This window comes from Geotrypetes seraphini, chromosome 9 (genome assembly GCF_902459505.1).
Source record: "Geotrypetes seraphini chromosome 9, aGeoSer1.1, whole genome shotgun sequence".
Classification (NCBI taxonomy): Eukaryota; Metazoa; Chordata; class Amphibia; order Gymnophiona; family Dermophiidae; genus Geotrypetes; species Geotrypetes seraphini.
In genome coordinates this window covers 187,065,144-187,085,439 of record NC_047092.1, presented here as the reverse complement: position 1 = coordinate 187,085,439, position 20,296 = coordinate 187,065,144, and the positions used below count along the sequence as shown (strand labels likewise).

At 45.5% G+C, this 20,296-nt stretch overlaps 1 protein-coding gene and 1 non-coding gene across 3 annotated transcripts in view; both read right to left on the bottom strand.

The window, feature by feature from the left end:
- The window catches only part of NCL (nucleolin), a 57,954-nt gene that overhangs the window by 23,970 nt on the left and 13,688 nt on the right, over positions 1-20,296 (bottom strand). For both annotated transcript variants that reach the window (XM_033958413.1, XM_033958414.1), the window contains exons 3-9: positions 19,826-20,036; positions 18,730-18,813; positions 17,797-17,940; positions 17,472-17,558; positions 16,939-17,062; positions 2,089-2,225; positions 409-535 (exon numbers count right to left, since the gene is read on the bottom strand). In XM_033958413.1, the coding sequence (XP_033814304.1) occupies positions 409-535; positions 2,089-2,225; positions 16,939-17,062; positions 17,472-17,558; positions 17,797-17,940; positions 18,730-18,813; positions 19,826-20,036 (914 nt within the window). The remainder of the gene's footprint in view (positions 1-408; positions 536-2,088; positions 2,226-16,938; positions 17,063-17,471; positions 17,559-17,796; positions 17,941-18,729; positions 18,814-19,825; positions 20,037-20,296) is intronic.
- Positions 18,265-18,334, bottom strand: LOC117367316. Its single transcript, XR_004540738.1, has one exon. It is a non-coding gene; the product is annotated as a small nucleolar RNA SNORD82 (small nucleolar RNA).

The following is a 20,296-nucleotide window of genomic DNA, read 5'->3' as shown; positions in this document are numbered from 1 at the left end:
GGACAGGAACTGGCAGGTTTGAAAGCTCAAGGTCTCATGCCATGCCTCTAATGACTATTGTAGATTCACTGACCTGGGTGAGGGAGGTAAAGAATTAAAAAAACACTTTGCAGGAAGGAAGATGAGAGATGCTGGAGAGCAGGAGAGGGGGTGTGCGAGGTAAAGAAGGACAGATGGTGAAGGCAGGGAGGTGGAAGGAGAGACATGCAGCCTATTAACATCTTATGATATACCATGCATCTTTTACAACTGAGGAAATGTTCGGTTTGCCCTACTGTGCGCTGTACATGATCAGTCTGGAAAATAATCATACAGACAAGACAGTACAGACTGCCTTGGCAATCAGGCCCACTGTCTAACCTCCATAATCCCAACTTTTCTCTTCCCAGGGCACTAAAGGGAACTCACCCTTTGGTAGAACTGTTCTTGTCAAGTGGCAGTCTGATATCAATAGCGTTGTCAAAGACTTCTTTTAGTTCATCTGCTGTTGTGCTGCTTGCGAGGTTCTTTACAAACAAAGTCCGTGCATCTCTTTCTACAAAAGAAAACATCAACATAAAATAAAGTCAAATATTATATGACAAAAGCTTCCAGTTTTCAAGTGCATAGAACAAACTTCTGGAGAGCTGGGAAGCCTTCTGGAAAGAGATGTACGAGTAAAACCTATGTGCAGACTTAAGACTACGTAATGTTATATCCTACCAGAGCCTTAGAAATACAGCTTGTGCCACTTAACAGCAAGAGATGTTGAAGGGGGACTGCGAGGATACAGATGACACTGGAAAAAATGCACTCTGTCTGAAGAATAGCAGCTCTTGTGACTAAATTCTCTTACATTTGCTTTCCCATGTGCAAGTGAGGTTACTGACTTGCAACTGAGGTTCTCTGCGGAGAACAGGATGTCAGCAACACACTGGTGATATTATTCAACGGTGGCATAGATTAACTCAAGGCACAGGCTATCAAGCATGGCAGGTACAATTGCTATGATTCCTGCACTCATGGCAGAATGTTTTTGGTGCGGTCCTCAGAGCAGTTGGTCTATGCTCCTTCTGCACTGGTATCAATAGTGTGGTAGGTACATCAGAGAGAGAGAGAGAGAGAGAGAGCGCAGGTGTACCTGATCTGTGTACTCCAGCATGGGAAGGAATGATACTGAAAGCAGCAAGGCACAATAATCAAAATTGCCTAACCATACTGAAGTAGACCAGGAGTCAGAGAAGATGGTGTGTGGGCTCAGCACTGCCCGCCATGTTAGGAACTTTCTCAGATAGTAGCTCGTGCCTTCACCAACTATTTCCAGTAGCCAGGTGGGAATTATCTATTTGGCAGACTTTGAGGCGGAGATCCCTATGTTAGTTTAATTCTTGGCCTGCACAAAGGAAGGTGCTGCTGCACTCATAGGTGAAAATAAATTTGCAAAGTGTCTGTGTGGAGACCCAGTAGAAGGGGAAATCATTCCTGAACACTGTCTGGCATTTTTCCCAAAGAAAACCGAGACTCCATCTCTGGAAGCTAGAAGGGGTGTAGACCACACAAGCTGTCAGGGGCAAGTCACCTTAACCACAAGCTCAGTGGGGATCACAGTTGTTGAAGACCTGTCCCCCTGCCTTCTGGTTCAAAGGACACCACCCAGATTCATGCAGGCAGATCTGCTGGATTCCCACAACCAATCTCAGATGCAAAATGTCTCTGGACGGACTATCATCTAGGCTTCACTGCAGGGGGCTTGAAGAGCAAATTAAAATGAAAAAGGAATATACTATTAAAATGGAGAGGAAAAAAAAGAGGAGAGTAGGAAGTCTGCCTGCCTGGTAGGGTGGATAGAACAGATTGAAGAGGAACTGAGCAGGCACGAAGGTGAGTATACATGGTTGCAAAGTCAGATGACTGCAGTGTGTGGCCGATTCATCCTTCTGAGCTGCATTCAGCATACTACAAATCAAAGCTTCTATACTGTTTATGAACAAATTAGTGACAATAAAATACTTTTTTGTATCTGAACCACCTAATTTCTGAAATGCTAGGCATGTCTGAAAGTGGCAGTAACAGAACATGGTCTCACTACCAGGCTAAGTTCCAGAATACCTTTCTTTTGCTCCAAGGCGTGTCCTTTTCTTTTGGCTCTCTCTAACTTTATCTCAAGGCCCATGACCTTCTTTCCAGTCAACTCAAGAGCTGCAGTCAAATTTTCTTCAGAAGAAAAGTCGGCATAGCCAAATTTTCTGAAAAAACACAAACCACACATATTGGTAAAATTAGTATTCAGGTCCCTCCATTAAAAATGAACAAATATGGGTAAGTTACAGCAAATCGTTTTTATAGCAATTCTCAACTTAAGCAGTGCTGAACAAATATGCACAAGACAGTCTCTGCTCCATAAAGAAGAAATTAGTTCCTACCTGCACGCTCACGTGATGCAAAGGCTTTCTGCATATCTTGACACCCCCCTCCCCATTGAAAGGCTCTGGGCTCTGCTGCCACAGTACAAAGGACTAGTTTGAGGGGCATTCAATAATTTATCTACATCAGTAAGAAAAGAGAAGTTTTCAAAAAGTCCCCCGATAGCTCTATCCACTTTTCCTGAAATGACTAACCCCTTTGAAAAGAATTCCGTTTGACTTTCAAACCAGGACGTCACAATTTCCTTGACAACCGCCGTCCATGGAGAGATTTCTTCAGAACTCAGGAGGAGGAAATAATTCAAGGGAGCCAGGTCAGGACTGTAGGGTGGCTAGTTCAGCTGCTGAAACCCCTATTCTCGGATGGCAGACTGAGATTCTCGTGACTTGTGCACCAGCGCATTGTCGTGATGAAGCAGCATGCTTGTTGCGAGTTTTCCTCTTCTTTTCTCCTTGATTGACTCCCCAGTTATGGTTGTCTTGTGTGGCATGAACTCCAGGAGCAAAGTCCATCATCTTCAAAGGGTGGTGGTAAATGGTACCCCATCCAAAACATCAGGCGTGACCAGTGGAGTACCACAGGACTCGGTCTTGGGCCCGATTTTATTCAACTTATTCATAAGAGATATGACCAAAGGACTTAGAGGAAAAGTATCACTGTTCGCAGACGCCGCCAAACTTTGCAACGTAGTAGGTAAAAGCATTTTGCCTGAAAGTATGACACAGGGCTACTACTACTGGAACAGTGGTCATCGACTTGGCAGCTAAGCTTCAATGCTAAAAAATGTAAGGTAATGCACCTGGGTAAGAGAAAGCCGCGCTGAACTTACACACTAAATGGTAAGACCTTGGCCAGGACCACGACGGAACGTGATTTAGGGGTGATCATTAGTGATGACATGAAGGCTGCCAATCAAGTGGAGAAGGCTTCCTCTAGGAGAAGGCAAATGATGGGTTGTATCCGTAGAGGTTTTGTCAGCAGGAGACCTGAAGTCATAATGCCGCTGTACAGATTCATGGTGAGACCTCATTTGGAGTACTGTGTTCAATTCTGGAGACCACACTACCGGAAAGATGTGCTGAGAATTGAGTCGGTTCAGCGAATGTCCACCAGGATGGTTTTGGGGCTCAAGGATCTCACGTATGAAGAAAGGCTGAATAAATTGCAGCTGTATTCACTTGAGGAACGAAGAGAGAGGGGAGACATGATTGAGACGTTTAAGTATGTCACGGGCCGTATCAAGTCGGAAGATGGTATCTTCTGTCTCAAAGGACCCTCGACCACCAGAGGGCATTCGCTGAAAATCAGGGGAGGGAAGTTTCGTGACGATTCAGAAAGTACTTCTTCACCGAGAGTGGTTGATCATTGAAATGAATTCCCACTGCAGGTGATTGAGGCCAGCAGCGTGCCAGATTTTAAGACAAAATGGGATATTCATGTGGGATCGCTAAGGGAGTAAAGTCAGGGGGGGGCGGGTCTTTGGAATTGGCAGACTTGGTGGGCTATAGCCCTTTTCTGCTGTCATTTTCTATGTTAATATTAAGCCTTTTCCAATTCTCCAAATCTTTTCTTACTTGATTTGCACGAGGACATAATAGCCTTACTGGGTCCATCTAGCCAATATCCTATCTTCATAGAGGCCAATCCAAGTCACAAACACCTGGCAAAACACCAAATAGCAGCAACTCTCTTGACATCCTGTCTCTTGGAATGTTAGACTCGCACTTAACCGCAACTGTGCATGAGTAACCTTGAGACATGTTGCAACATGCAGACTTGTTTCAACACGGCTACCTTCTTTCATACTCAGGTAGATAAATTATTGAATGCCCCTCGTAAGAGCCTGATTATCCACTTCTACTGATGGCAAGGTCCATCCAGGAAGCCTGATCCAAAGGCTCATAGGGCAGACTCACTAGCAACTGGAAAACCCACACTGGAAAAGCCTGTCACACTGGAGGATGGAGCCATGTGCCCTTCAAAATCTGGCTACATCCAGATGTACAGCAAGGGTGCTCTTATTGGTCCTGGGCCCAGCTAAATGAACTCAGAGGCAACTGCTAGGCCCTTTTCTAGACCTTCCTGGAGAAAGTCAAGTATCACTGAGCTCGAGTCTTTGCTTCTCTGAGTTTGGAAACACTTCCAGGACTTCACGTACACTGCTACAGTCAACTTTTGCTACACCTTAGAATGGTGAATAGCACTCTACCCGAGTAGCCTTTGCGAGTTAGCGCAACATGTTCAAGACCAAAGCATTGTAGATCCTGCATGAGTAGCCGGGGATGACAAGTTTGAAACTATAATCCTTTTGTAGATGGACTAGGTCTGCATACCATGAGCATCTCAGCCAGTTTGGTGCCACTAGAATCACCATTCCCTGTGCACCATGATCCTGTACAGAAGTTGACTTATTATGGGCCATGGAGGGTAGGCATATAGATCTACCTTTGACCAGGGTTAAACCAGGGATCCAGATCTTTGCTTCCTGGCTCGTGTGTTCGACTAAAGAACTGATCTGCCTTCATGTTGGTAGTTGATACCAACAGGGCGGATGTCGGAAATCAATCTGGACACAAATAAATTGTTTATTAGAGAATCCTGTGGCTTTGTCGTATGATACGATTCTATTTGGTATGTCTTTGTTTTATAAATCTTTATTCATTTTCTTATGTTACAACAAGTGTTTCAAATAAATTCATTATAAACTTGAATAATCACACTTGATTAACTTACAGATTAATATCAAATTTAAAATTTCTTTAGAAAATCAATATTTTATAAAGTTATAATATTATGTAAGAAATCTAAATTAATATAATTATTGAATATAATAATCTCCCCTCCCTCTCAATATTGAATGAGAAATCTTTATTCATTTTCATATGTTACATCATCAATATAAATTCATACTAATATTTCAGAAAACTAAATTTATATAATTCTTAGTTAATATAATATCCCATCCCCTCCCCCCTCCCTTCTATTCAGTAATACATGAATAAAATTTTTAAATGTTATTTTATCCATATTTCATATTATAAATCTAGTATTAATATATTATATAATACTAGTCGTTAAGCCCGTTACATGAACGGGTGCTAGAATATATGTCTGTCTTTTTCTTTCTGTCTCTTTCCTCCCTCCATTTCCCTGTGTAGCGCTGTCTCTGCTTTCTTTCTCATCCCCAGTCTCTTTGCTCTTTTTCTCTTCTTGCAAGGGTCTCTGCTCTCCTTTCTCTGTATGCTCCTGATCCTGTGTTTCCCTGTAGGTGTCTCTTTTTTTTTAATTATTTTATTCCTTCCTCAGTCTCTCCAACTGCAGCTCTCTTGCCCTCTAAGCCCCTGCTGTGCATGTCACTCCTGATCCCCTCTAGTGTTTAAGCCTGTTAAAGCCTCCTTCCTTCACATGTCCCCTATTTTCAGCCCCCCCCCTCCAGCCCTCTTCTCCCATCTTTTTCCTCTCAGCTTCCAGCCCCCTTTTCTCCCATGTCCCTGGAGCCTATTAATCCACCGAGAAGCCCCACCCTTCCCTGGCCCAAATGGAAGCGTCCCTTTCCCTCTCTGTGGCAGTGGTTGTTTTTATTTTTGGTTTCTCCCACTCTTCCTCCCCTTCTCACCCATTTTCTGCCTCCCTTTCCCTTTCTCTTCCTCTTCCAGGACCGGTCTTCCCGCCTTGTTATGGCGGTTGGGTTTCCATGGCAACCCTGCTCGCGGGTCTGTGAGTGTCGGGCCCTGATGTTATTTCCTCCTATTTGAAGCTGTCCGGGTCTGGCGGCGCCGTGTCGGTTGGAACCGGGGAGGCGGGGTCTGGCTCGGTAGGTGGTGGAAGAAGGCTGGGGAGAAGGAGGAGGGGATGGGCACTCGGAGAAGGGAGCCGTTTTCAAAGGCGCCCCCGCAGCTCCTCTCACGCGCTGCAGTTGCGTCGGAAGATGATAGAGGAGCCGCGGCGGTGGCTTTGTGGGTCCATAGTCAGAGAGCATGCGCACTTCTGCGGCCACAGACCTACAGCGCACGGAACACGCAAATAGGAGTGCGCATGCGCGAGTTAGCCTTTTATTATATAGGATTTAGAGATATGATCTCTTTTTCTTCTAATCAAATTCTATACATGGGAAAATTAATCATTCTTTACAATATTCAGTTAATGGTCTCCATATTTTTTGAAATTTATCTACATGTCCTTTTTGTGTTGCTATAGTGAGCTCCATTTTGTATATATGACATACAGAATTCCACCAGAATGTATAATTTAATCTGTCATGTTTTTTCCAATTGAATGTGATTTGTTGTATTGCTATTCCAGTTAAAATAAAAAGAAGTTTGTTATTACTTGATGATATTTGACTTTTTGCTCTCATAGTTGTTCCAAATAATATGATATCATATGTCAAGGCTACCGGATTTTCTAACATCCTATTTATTTGGGGCCAGATTGATTTCCAGAATGTTAAGATGAATGGACAATAGAATAAAAGATGATCTAATGTCCCAATTTCAACATGACAGTGCCAGCATCTATTTGACCTAGAGCTATCTATTTTTTGTAATCGAACAGGGGTCCAGAAAGCTCTATGTAAAAGAAAAAACCAAGTTTGTCTCATAGATGCTGATACCGTACATTTTAGCCTCCAAGACCAAAGTCGTGGCCATTGAGATGCACTAATTTGGTGCTTTATCTCAATGCTCCAAATGTCTCCAAGACCATTTTTTGGTTTTTTATTTATATATTCGGATATTAATTTATACCACTGTGCAGCTTCATGACCTGTTGAATTAATCTGGAAACACAGGAATTCCAAACTGTGATAATTAGTAAGATTTTTCCATTCAGGGAACCCTACCTGAATGGATTGCTTCAATTGCAGCCATTTAAAATATTGTGTTTTTTTAAGATCAAATTTATGTTGCAATTGTGAAAAACTCCAGCAACTTTCCATTTTTTATTATATCATCTAAAATACGTTTTTGTGTTGCCTATTCAATTCAACCTTGTAGGATTCAGTATTCCTCTTTCATTTTTTCTGCTAAATATTCCAAGATATTCATCATTCCCTTAAGAGAGCAAGTAATGAAGATGTTTCCTGACTAGGGAATTGATTTTATTTTTGTCAGTATTGAGGACAGCCCGTCAGTCAAAGTGCCAGAGAAATAAAAGCGCTGAATAACTTCGAAGCTAGTTCAGTATTCGAGAAGGAGAAAATCAGTTACACCTTACATACAGCACAGTCTTTTTGGATTTATTCTGTGTTATTCCATACTGAATCTCCTCTCTTTCATAACAAACTTAGCAACATTTTAGAATCGGAGAGGAGTTATTAATTAGTTTTTTTGAACTCCTATCCTTACATATTTAGCTCGTTGTGAAAAGGTTGTCCATGGAAGGTGACGCTTCTCCCTGGGACTCTTAATTTACAAAAGTACAACATCCCCTGTCACCTCTATGTTCTCCAAATCTATCTAAAGAGAGTAAGCGGTCTGCCTCAATAGTAAGCATCACTCGATATATATAATTCACTGTTTCTTACATATAAGGAGAAGGTGGGGTGTAGGAATTAATTAAAGTTTGAAATATAATCTGCAGAGAGACTTTTAAGAGATAGAATCAAAACGGAAGCACTTCCTTTTACAGGATATTCTCTCTGTCGACCAATCTCTTTTTGTTTTGTATTTTGTAACTCCCCAGCAGCGTGATTGGAGATTTTTCCTGTCCATCAATCACATTTCCTGTTTGTATATAACCACTCCCATATTTAGTTACCATATTTACTTCTCTGTAAATTTTTCATTCGGATCTCCATTTAATCCACGTTTTCTTCTGTAAGTATATTTTCTTCAAAATGTTTATAAAACTTTCCTTTAAAAAGTATAAGTTTATGTACTCTTATAAAGTTTGTTTTATTTCTTTTATTTCCTTCATAGAATGTTGGTTTTGTATAGTTCCATGTGTGTGTTGCGGCACATGTAGTTTCAGTCCGTTTTTTGAATTCACTTCAAAGTTCTAGATTTTAACTGTAAGTCATATTATTAATAAAATCAATTCTTATATGGTGAATATTTTAGTAAAGTATTAACAGATTTATACATACTCATTTTTCTCATTAGGATTTCCATTAAGATGTTTAGGATGTCATGGGTTGTTCATATTGGTCCAGAAATTCTTGTAGTTTTGTTGGATCTGTAAAATTCTGAGTTTTATTTGCAATAGTGATCTTCATTATTGCTGGATAAAGGAGCCCATATCTAGCCCCTAAAGATTTCAGTTGTGGTCTCATATCTAAAAAATTTTTTCCTTTTTAATGCAGTTTCCCTCGCAAAATCAGGGACAATATGTATTTTTGAATCTTGACATTTGAGATTTTTATTTTCTTTAGCTAATTGACAAATTTCCAGCGCTTGTTGATGTCTCAGTAGTTTGAATATTAATGTCCTTGGTCCAGTTTGTGAAGTTTTCCTTTGTGTTGGTATCCGGTGTGCCCTTTCGATTTCCAGTGGTGTTTTAAATTTTAATGGTAGAACTTTAGGTAGAAAGTGTTCCAAAAAAGTAATAGAATTATTTTTTTCTACCCCTTCCGGTATTCCTATTATTCTTAAATTATTTCTTCTTTCACGGTTCCGGCTGTCTTCAAGGTCTTTTTTAATTTCTTCTACCTCTTTCCATATGATTTTGTTTTGTCTTGCGTTCAGATTAAGTTGTTCAAAGTTATCCTCTATTAGGTTTATTCTGTTTTCTGTCACTTCCACTCTTTTAGTTAATGCTGCTGCATCTTCAATAGCTTTTTGTAGTTTTTTGTTGCTGTCCAGAACAATTTCTTTAATTTGTCTTAATTCTTCCATTACATCGAGGTTGTCATCTGATGGCAGTGGAGCTTTTGAAGGAGTGATGCTTGGCTCCGGTTTTGATCGTTTATTACTTCCTGTACCGGATCCTCCTGCTCCTAAATCGCTTTTGTTCTGTTTGCTAGACGTCATTATCTTTCAATATTTAGATATTTTTCTTTTGAATTTTGATTTTTTTTTTGTAGTAATTTCAAAATTATAGCTTTTGAGTATGGAGCTATTCGTTTACCCGACCATCGGAATGCGCGTCCAAGCCACGCCCCTCTATTTGGTATGTCAATGAGAACAAAGGGCCGAGTCGCCATACAACATATCATGTATAATTGGAAAAATTGGAGCAGGCTTAATTACAGTTTTTGGTGGAACTCATTGTGTCACATCTATAAGATGGAGAGAACAATAGCCATACAAAGGAGAAATTAGGTTCTTACCTGCTAATTTACTTTCTTTTAGCTTCTCCAGACCAGTAGAGGTTAACTTTACGAATGGGTATATATCTAATCATGACCAGCAGGTGGAGACTGAAAACAAAACTTTGGGACAGTATATCCTAGCCCCTCCTCTCTATTTCCCTCAGTCTGCCGAATAGCCAAGCAGAACCAAGAACTGGACAAAAAACAGAGAGAAAACACAATACTCCGAAAGGAGTAACAAATAACATACCCAAAAATGCTGTTGGAAAATGCAGAGGAGAAATTCCCGAAGGAAGAATGTCCCCACAGCTCGCCAGCTAAGCCAGCCGAGCCACAGCCGCTGTTCTTCAATTCTCCCGGCCCTAGAAAAATACTAGAACCCGCAGCAAAACCAAAAACTGCCCGCGCAACAGCCCCAACAACAACAACAGACAGGGTGGGGACCTCTACTGGTCTGGCAGAAGCTAAAAGAAAGTAAATTAGCAGGTAAGAACCTAATTTTCTCCTTCTTTAGCACTCTCCAGACCAGTAGAGGTTAACTTTACGAATGGGACGTACCAAAGTAGTCCCTCTCACGGGCGGGACCCCCGAAGGGCCGATACCAGTACACGCTCACTGAACACCGCGTCCCGACGCGCCTGCACATCAACCCGATAATGACGAACAAAGGAATGCAAGGAGGACCAAACCGCAGCCTTACAAATATCCACTGGAGGCACGAGCGACGACTCAGCCCAAGAAGCCGCCTGACCCCGAGTGGAATGAGCCTTGAGAAACTCCGGAACAGGCTGCTGTTTCAGAAGATAAGCGGAAGCAATCGTCTCCTTGATCCAGCGCGCAATAGTAGCCTTAGAAGCGCCAGCTCCCCGACGAGGACCAGCCAGGAGGACAAAGAGATGATCGGAATTCCTGGGTCCGCTGCACATAAGAGCGAAGGACCCGACCGACATCCAACTTGCGCAGCTGCCGTTGCTCAGAAGAGCCCTCCCGACCACCCAAGACCGGGAGAACCACCGATTGATAGACATGAAAAGGAGAAACAACCTTCGGCAGAAAGGAAGGAACAGGCCGCAAGACGACCCGCTCCCTAGAAAACTCCAAGAAGGGAGCCCTACAAGAGAAAGCCTGTAGCTCAGAAACACGCCTAGCAGACGTAATGGCCACCAAAAAGACCGCCTTCAAAGTAAGGTCCTTCAAAGAACAGACGTCCAAGGGCTCGAAAGGCGGATGCACCAAAACAGAGAGAACCAGATTAAGATCCCAAGAGGGAACCGAGGGCCGTAGGGGAGGCCTAAGCAACTTGGCCGCCCGCAAAAATCGAATCACATCAGGAAGAGCCGATAAACGCTGACCTGACACCAACCCTCGAAAGGCGGACAGGGCCGCAAGGTGAACCCGGAGAGAAGACCAAGCCAGGCCTCTATCCAGGCCATCCTGCAAGAACTCTAGAATGATAGGCTGAGAAGCGCGAAAAGAGGTCACTCCCCGCGCCCGACACCATTCCTCAAATAGACGCCAAACCCGCACATAAGCCCGAGAGGTAGAAAGCCTCCGGGACCCCAACAGTGTAGAGATCACCTTGTCTGAATATCCCTTCTTGCTAAGGCGACCCCTTTCAAGAGCCACGCCGTAAGACAGAAGGGAGACGGGTCGAACATGGGAATGGGACCCTGCATCAGAAGGTCGTCCGAGAGAGGCAGAGGAAGAGGATCCGTCACTAGGTGCCTCACCAGATCCGCATACCACGGACGGCGAGGCCAATCCGGCGCCACCAGCACCACCAAACTCGGATGGTGAACAATGCGAAGAAGTACTCTGCCCACCAGCGGCCAAGGAGGGAACACATACAACAGCCCCTCCGTTGGCCACTGCTGGACCAGAGCATCCAGACCCTCGGCCAGACCGTCCCCGCGACGACTGAAGAAGCGGGGCACTTTGGCATTGCCACCCGTGGCCATCAGGTCCATCAGGGGCTGCCCCCAAGCCTGCACTATCAACTGAAACGCCTCGGCGCCGAGACACCACTCTCCTGGATCTAGAAAGTGCCGACTGAGGAAGTCTGCCTGAACATTTTCTACTCCGGCTATATGAGAGGCCGAGAGGTCCAGCAGAGGGGACTCCGCCCAAACCATGAGCCGAGCCGCCTCCTGCGCCACAGGAGTGCTCTTGGTGCCCCCCTGACGATTGACATAAGCCACCGCCGTGGCATTGTCCGACAGGACTCTGACCGACTTGCCCAGCAAAAGGGAGAGGAAAGCTAACAGCGCCAGCCTGACCGCTCTGGTCTCCAACACGTTGATCGACCAGGAGGCCTCCTCCGCGGACCAGGTGCCCCGAGCTGAGTGGCCCATAAACTGAGCCCCCCAACCGAGGAGACTCGCATCCGTAAGGAGCACCGTCCACCGCGGGAGATCCAGACCCACCCCCTGAACCAGGTGAGGGGTCCGGAGCCACCAGCGCAGACTGCAGCGCGCCAAGCCTCGCAGGGGAACCGGAACATCCAAATCTTGCCTCCGGGGAGACCACCTCCGGAGCAGAGCATACTGAAGAGGACGCATGTGGGCCCGCGCCCACCTCACCACGTCCAGGGACGCCGCCATTGACCCCAGGACTTGGAGGAAATCCTGCGCCCGAGGACCCCGGGACGCCAAAAGCAGGCGAATCTGAGATTGCAATTTGCTCACCCGGGCCTCTGGAAGGAAGACCTACCCCAAGGAGGTGTCAAACATAACCCCAAGGCACTCCAGACGCTGAGCCGGGACCAACCGACTCTTGGAAAGGTTGACCACCCAGGCCCAGCGACCGGAGAAACTCCACCACCCGAGCCGTAACCCGGGAGCTCTCCTGCAACGACTTTGCCCGAATCAACCAGTCATCCAGGTAGGGGTGAACCAGGATGCCCACCGACCGCAAGGCTGCCGCGACGACCACCATTACCTTGGTGAACGTCCGAGGAGCCGTGGCCAGACCAAAGGGAAGCGCACAGAACTGAAAGTGCCGCCCCAAGATCGCAAAGCGAAGGAAGCGCTGATGAGAGGCCCGAATTGGAACCTGCAAGTAGGCCTCCGTCAGCTCGAGAGACGTAAGAAAACTCCCCCGGCTGAACCGCCAGAATGACCGACCGCAGCGTTTCCATGCGGAAAGACGGAAATCTTGAGAGCTTCTGTTGATCCCTTTCAAATCCAGGATGGGCCGAAAGGTCCCCTCCTTTATGGCCACCTACAAAGGGTCTGACGAAAAGCCTGCGTCTTCCATGGAGTCTGACATGGAGAAGCGAGAAAAAGGTCCGGCAGAGAGCGGGTGAACTCCAGAGCGTAACCGGTCCCGCACCACCTCAAGGACCCACTGATCGGACGTGATCTCGGCCCATTTGGGGAAAAAATTTGCGCAGCCAGGCCCCCCCCACCGGAACCAAAGGGGGCGCCGGCAAGGAGTCATTGCGCAGGACGGGAAGCGGGGGAACCGGCGGAGGGATTCCCTGCCCCCCGACGGGCCACCCCGAAAGGGCTGCATGCGCTGGAAGAACCGACCCCGGGAAAACCCCGGAGACTGGAAAGAAGCAGCCCCCCACGCCCAGGGCGATACTTGCGAAATTCCCGCAAACGCCCCTGGGCCGCACCCCCCCGAGACGCCGGGCGGGCACGGTCCTCCGGCAGACGGGGAACTTTCGAGTCCGACAGAGTCTGAATCAACTTATCCAAGTCCTCTCCAAATAAAAACGACCCCCGAAAGGGAAATTTAGTAAGCTTAGTTTAGGACGCAGCATCCGCCGCCCAAGCGCGCAGCCACAACACACGCCTTGCGGCCACGCCAAAAGCCATAGACTTAGCCGAGATCCGCACCAAGTCATAGAGAGCATCTGAGAGGAATGAGGCCGCCATCTCAATCTTCGCTACCTCCTGATCCACCAGAGACCAGTCCGTCAGACTCTCGATCCAAGACCCGCTCCGCCCACCGAAACACGGCGCGAGCGAGACCAGTCCCCCACAAATAGCCGCCTGGACCCCAAAGGCAGAGACCTGAAAATTTTGCTTAAGGATGTTCTCCAATTTGCGCTCCTCAGAGTCCCGCAAGGCAGAACCGCCCTCAACAGGCACGGTATGCCGCTTGGAAATTGCCGAGACCACCGCATTCCACGACTGGCGAAGCTAACGTAGCCCGATCCCCTTCAGGAATGGGATACAGGCGAGCCATGCTGCGCGCCAGCCGAAACGGCGTCTCCGGCGTTTTCCACTGCTCCAGAATAATATCCCGAATATCCTGATGCATAGGAAAAGAGCGGGAAAACGGAACGGATCCCCCGTAACAGGGGGTCCCTCACACGCGGAGTCCCCGGCGGCGCGTCCTCAAAACGCCAAACCGAAGAAACCTGCTGAATAAGGTCAGGCAGCTCATCTTTCTGAAAAAGGCCCACAACGGACGCCTCGTCACTGGAGAACGGGAAATCCGACAACCCGCCGCCAGCTTCCGTCCCCTCCAGAGGGACCTGGAATTCCTCCGAAGGGTCCAGGTCCTCCTCCAGACCGACACGTTCCTCCGACCACAAATTCTCGTCCCACTACACCCGCGGACGCTTGGACAAGGGAGGCGGCGGAGGGGACGTCACGTCAGACGAGAGAGGCAAAGCCGCAGGGAGCGCGGAGGAAACCCCACCCCCCGAAACCCCCTGGGCGCAACCGGACCCCCAGCCGCCTGAAAATAGGCTCTGCATAAAGAAAAGAAAAAATTCAGGGGAAAACCCCCCGAGGGTCCCAAGGGACTCCCTGCCAACAGCAGGGGACCCAGCAGAACCTTTGCCCCTGCATAGTCAAAACAGGGGGAAGGGTCACCTGAGGTGGAAGACAAAATGGAGGGGCCAGACAGAGAAGATGGCGGTTTTCCCGCCAAAAAAGCTCCCTCCATAGCCTGAAGCGGCTGAGAAACCTGAATAGTCTCAGCCGCTAAAGCAGGCAAGCCGGCATCAGCTGTCAAAAAAATCAGCTGAGAGGGAATCCTCTTAAACCCCGACCGTCGGCGGCTCGGGGATTCCCTCTGTGGGCGGACAGAGAAGACCGGGCTTCCCCACCGTTCCCTGCCGACTCGCGAGGCACCATCGGCGGGGAGCTCTGGGCGCCCTGCAGCCGCTGCCGACGGAGCTCCACCACCTCACCGACCCCAAACCGCCGAGTTCAGGCCGGCCGCGAGTGCCTCGCGGCTGGACTAAATTTGTGTCCTACTCCCCCGGAGAAGGGCACAATTGCTCCATTACGCGACCTAGCTAGAAAAAAGTGCCGGTTACATGAAAAAATACAGTAAAATACAGTTTTCGTAAAGGGAAACAACCCGTCAGACCAGCACTACCTCAGGATTTTTTTTTTTTTTACAGAACAGACTCCACAGGCTCTCGAAGCAATATGCCTTGCTTGACTTAGGGGGCAAGGCTTACTGCTGAGGTTCCTCTAAAAAAATGTGGGGAGTGGAGGAAGTGGGGGGAGGGACCCCGCTCGTGACCCGCCGGGATTGACACCACCCGAGGTCGGACGAACCCCCAAACAGAGTCCGCCCAAGCTCCGTCCGGCCAAAACACAGGGACAATAAACCCCATAAACAATTCCAACAGCCCTACCAAGGGAGATGGGTACAGATCACATCAACACCTGCTGGAGACTGAAAGAAGACTGAGGGAAATAGAGAGGAGGGGCTAGGATATACTGTCCCAAAGTTTTGTTTTCAGTCTCCACCTGCTGGTCATGAATTAGATATATACCCATTCATAAAGTTAACCTCTACTGGTCTGGAGGAGAGTGCTAAAGAAAAGGGAATTATAAAAATTTAAAGAGATATGGGGGCTATTGATAAATTATTTTTCCACTATAACTACGATACAAGTGATGGGATGGGAAGGAGGGAATTTTGAATTTTATTAAATGTTTGGATCAGTTAAAAATAATTTTTCATAGGATATATTTGACTGCATATGTTATGGTAGGGTTGGGAAGGAAGGGGTTAAATTTTATGTATTATTCTTAAATACAACAGAAATTCAAGTGATGTATTTATTTTCAATTGTTAATTTATTGATACACTTGTTGTAAGATGTTGAAGAATAGCACAGCGCAAGCAAGCGTCGGGGCAATGTTCAGGACCCAAACAAACAATACACCGACTATGGGGATCGGTGATTGAAATGGTCTTGTTGCACTGGCTATACTCTTTGAACCTGATAAGAGGCCGGGACATAGAAAAAACAAAGTCCGACGTACCGAACGAGGTGAGCGGCCAGGCCTAGGCCAAAAGGCTGCTGGATGGAAAGAAAAAATTCTTTTTTTTTTTTTTTGAAGAACGAATGGAAACGCGAGCACAGCGACTTAATAACAAAATAATAAAAAGCCGCGGTGAGAGAAGGCAACGAAGGCTGCAGAGCTGAAAAGGACTTCTCGGATCCGCGGAAAACGTTGAACTGAGGCTCCTCACAGGAGACGCATGCCCTGACTCAAGCAGGAGGGCACTCGTGCATGCGCGGTGCAGCATTCGGGAGGCTCTTGCAGAGATCTTCAAGCAAGTCTGCTTTTGAGGTTGTCCGCTGCAAGGCTCTGTCGGTGACGTCATCCACTATTGAGAATAGGCTGCCTGCTTGTCCTGGGATAAAGAAGGGCTATCTAATTCTTTATATTCTGCATAATTTACTTTACTTCTTAAAAATTATTTCTACAGATTAATCTGTTTACATGGATTTATGCAATATGTGTTCTTATTTGTTCTGATTTTCTGTAACAAGAGGATTCTTGTACTGTAATTTTAAAATTCACAATAATAAAAAATAAATAAATTGCATGGGTTGCTAGTAATTCTCAGCACCCCCCAAATGATGCTTATGGCATGCGCCTATGATGCGCTACAAGACATACCTATGATTTGTGTGCCTACAAGATAGCTTTTCCTGGCACAAGCGCACATTTTTGTCTTTCCGCAAACTATTCTGTGCATGTGTCAGTGGCTCTCTCTCTCATTTGCATGCAAAGTTTTTGAAGTATCGCTTGTTTAGAAATAGAAAAATTTACCGCAACTACAACTGCTCACAGGATCAGTACTTTTTTAAAAATTCAGCTCATGCTTTTTGTGTCGAAACTCAAAATGTTACATTCAGATACAGTAGGTATTTCCATGCCCCTATAGGAAATATCATGAGTCAGCAGGATCTGAACCCAGGTTTTCACTTTATTGGTCTAATCATTACTCGTTCACCCCCTAGTAGCAAATGGTAAAATTGCTGAGACATCATTACTTATCTAAGGATTGCCACTTACTTAGATGACCCAACTCTGACATCGATGACCGGTAGGTTCTTTTTAGAGAAGAATCGGCTTATAGCTTCCTTTATTTCATCCAATTCCTTATTAGAATTAAGGTTGCCAATAAAGACAGAGAAAGCTACAACAAAACAGAGGGTGTTAAGAGTCAATGAAAGCCACAAGATAAACATCAGTTGTTGCACATCTCTCCTGCACAAGCGTACAACCAAATCATTCCCTCTGCAGCCCCAGACTACTGGCAGGGAAGAACACTCATAATAATAGAACATTAGGGGGAAAACCACATTTGAGCATGTGTACTAAGCTCTGCTCGTCCCTGCCTTCTGTTCCATTCTCAGTGAGGCTATGAACAGCTGCTGGATTCCTTGACTATAAGGAAGGAATGCCAAAGTCCCTAGATAAAAACACTATAATGCACCTTATTTTAGCTGTATGTATCCTGAAATCTCATTAATATTCTGATGGAATATTGAGTACTTAGAATCACCCATCATGGTGTTTACACAATACCAACTGTACGTTCTTACATTCTTCTGTTTTTGGCTTCTTGGCCTCTGGAGTAATCTTTTTATTTGGCATTTCCTTCTTCCGCTTTCCAGAGATTTTTGTAGCTTCTGAAATCCATTGAGAAAAAGAAATGAATAAAATCAGGTGAAGCCACTGCTTCTACGGGTTCCATAACATCAGGATGAGATGCAGGTAATATGCTCTACAAGGCTGCACATGTCCAAGACATAGGAAAAAAACTTTGTATGGATTTAACTCAGAGGCACTATCCATAGAGGATCTAAAAGAAACATGCAGCTCTATCAAGAAAATGCTATAGATGATTCTTCAGGGCACTGAACTAACCTTTAACTTCCTCCTCCGAATCCTCTTCTTCCTCCGAATCCTCTTCTTCCGAATCCTCCTCAGACTCTTCCTTTGGCTTCACTGGAGTTTTCTTTCCTTTTACTGGTGGTGGAGGAGTTGTATCCATGGCTTCCTCTTCTGAATCTAGACACAAGAGAACCTGCATCAAAACTGATTTATCCCCCCACCAAAAAAAACCAACAACAACCCAAACAAACCAGCACATGTGCACTTTCAATTACTACTAGCCTTTAACTGATTTTTTTTTTTTTTTTTGGGGGGGGGGGGTCCAAACACCCACCCTTTAAAGGCCATCTAAAAATAATATATCCATAGAGGGTGGTTTGGTATATGCAGCATCAATCTAAGAGGAAGGTTTAAGACACCTCATGCATAATATTTAAACTACTGTGTCTCAGGAGAACTGCTTTCACCCACCCTTCCCACTCTACGAAATCTCCTCCTGCAGCACATCAGTTAAAACAACAGACATCAAAAGTCATCAGTATTAAGTCCCAGAGTATGCATCATTTGTGCCGAGGGGGAGCTTCTTGCTAAAGGCCAGTAATTAGCTAGTAATAATAAAGTGGCTCATAGGATATCAAAGTCACTACAGGGTCACATTCGGTGTGCAATGATGCAGCAATAAGAAATTCTACATAACCAAAACACCAGGGATACCACTACTTCTCACAAAATTGTGCATTTAAAACTGCTTTTCAATTAACCGATTAGAAATTTTTACTTCTGCCATCAGATTTCTAAGCTATACTTCACAATTCAGTGAAGTGTAATAAGCTTCAGAGCTGGGCAATTACATGTTTAGAACAAGGTCCAGTTTTAAAGCGTCACCAAGTTTCAGAGGGTGAACTACTGTGCCATGTGGACACAGGTGTGCACCAGTTAAATTGCGGTGCTCGAAGATACACATACCCTCATCATCATCTTCATCGTCATCTTCATCCTCAGCCTTTAATTTCTGCTTGGCAGCAGGTTTTTCTTCCTCAGATTCTTCTTCTGCAAGAAGAGAAGCATTAGAGCTGAACTTTTCAAGTTAGAAGGCACTGGAATTTCTGCCTGCATCTGTCTGCCGATATAGAGAGGCTTATCTGTTCTCTTGCCCAAGGAGCTGGGATTTCTAGCTTAGCAAGACCTATGTCCTCTTGAAGGCACAAGTGGCACTACCACATCAAGACTGCTTAATGCTAGCTGTTGACTGCGATCCTGGATACATGCCCCAGTTTGCAAACTATGCAAGATTAGTCAGCTTGTAAGAAGGCATTTTAGGCATCAGGAACTTGCCTATTTAGATTAGATAAATGCCTCCTCTTCTTTACACAAAAGCACTTAAATATATGCATGTTACTGTGCATAACCACTTATGCTGGTCATAGAGCTTTGGGGGAGAGGGGATTTCAGATACACTCAACAGTGGTGACATCAGGGTTCCAAAGACTCTTAACTAGTGCTAATGCCTCCACTGTTTTATGCACAAAGTAATGAAGTTCAGAGTGATGAGTGATGAAATGCTTCAAACGAAACAAGAGTCCAGGAAAGGGAACCCCAGGAATCTCTTCAAACAAAAACTGCCTTAGGAACACAATTCAAGGTGGCCTGAGATAACAGACCAACGAGGCTCTTATCCTCCTCATAGGAGGGATGCCTAGTCATTTTGGTTTTCAGAATTGCTACATTTATGAAATAAACCTATACAGATTTAGTTTAAGCCTCAATACATATTCTCTGTAGGCTGCGTGAAGCAATGTAGAGAACCTCTAGCAATGCAATAAACACACTGGCCAGCCTAGGTGAGACTCACCGGTCTTTTATTCTGTTTCTGTGTTATGTTGTAGGGCTTTGTGTAAATAGAAATAGATACTTTTGGCAAAGCAACTGTAAGCTCTTTTGTACTTACCCATCTTACCATCACAAAAGTGTAAAAGTAGTACTCATAGAAAAACAATACAGGCAGGATTAGATAATTATTACTATTTCCCTACACCAAGCCAATATCTAAAAGGTGATTTACCAGAGTCATCATCGTCATCATCATCTTCTTCATCCTCATCGCTATCTTCTTTTTGGACCTTCTTTCCATTTTTGGCTGTTGTGGCACCCTTCTTCCCTGACATAGCCACTGCTTTTGCTGGGGTAGCAGCTTTCTTGGAAGGAGTGGCTGCTTTCTTTGCAGGCGTAGCAATCTTCTTTGCTGGGGTTAAATTCTTTTTTTTGGAGAGTACCTAATAAAAATAGCAGGTTGGGGGTCTAACATGACTTTCAATGCAAAAGCAAGCAGTCTTCCTATAAAACACCCGGCTTTCAACCTTGGTCCAGACTCACAAAATAATTTTAATGTAGAAAAGCAGAATAGATGTGCCAATTTCCAGACTGGGGAAATCCCTGTGGGCGGTAGGAGCAGCTCGGGCTTCCCCATTGCCTTATGCCAACGTGCGGTGCACGCACAAAGAGGAACGCTGCTCGCCAGCACCCGATGCCGACG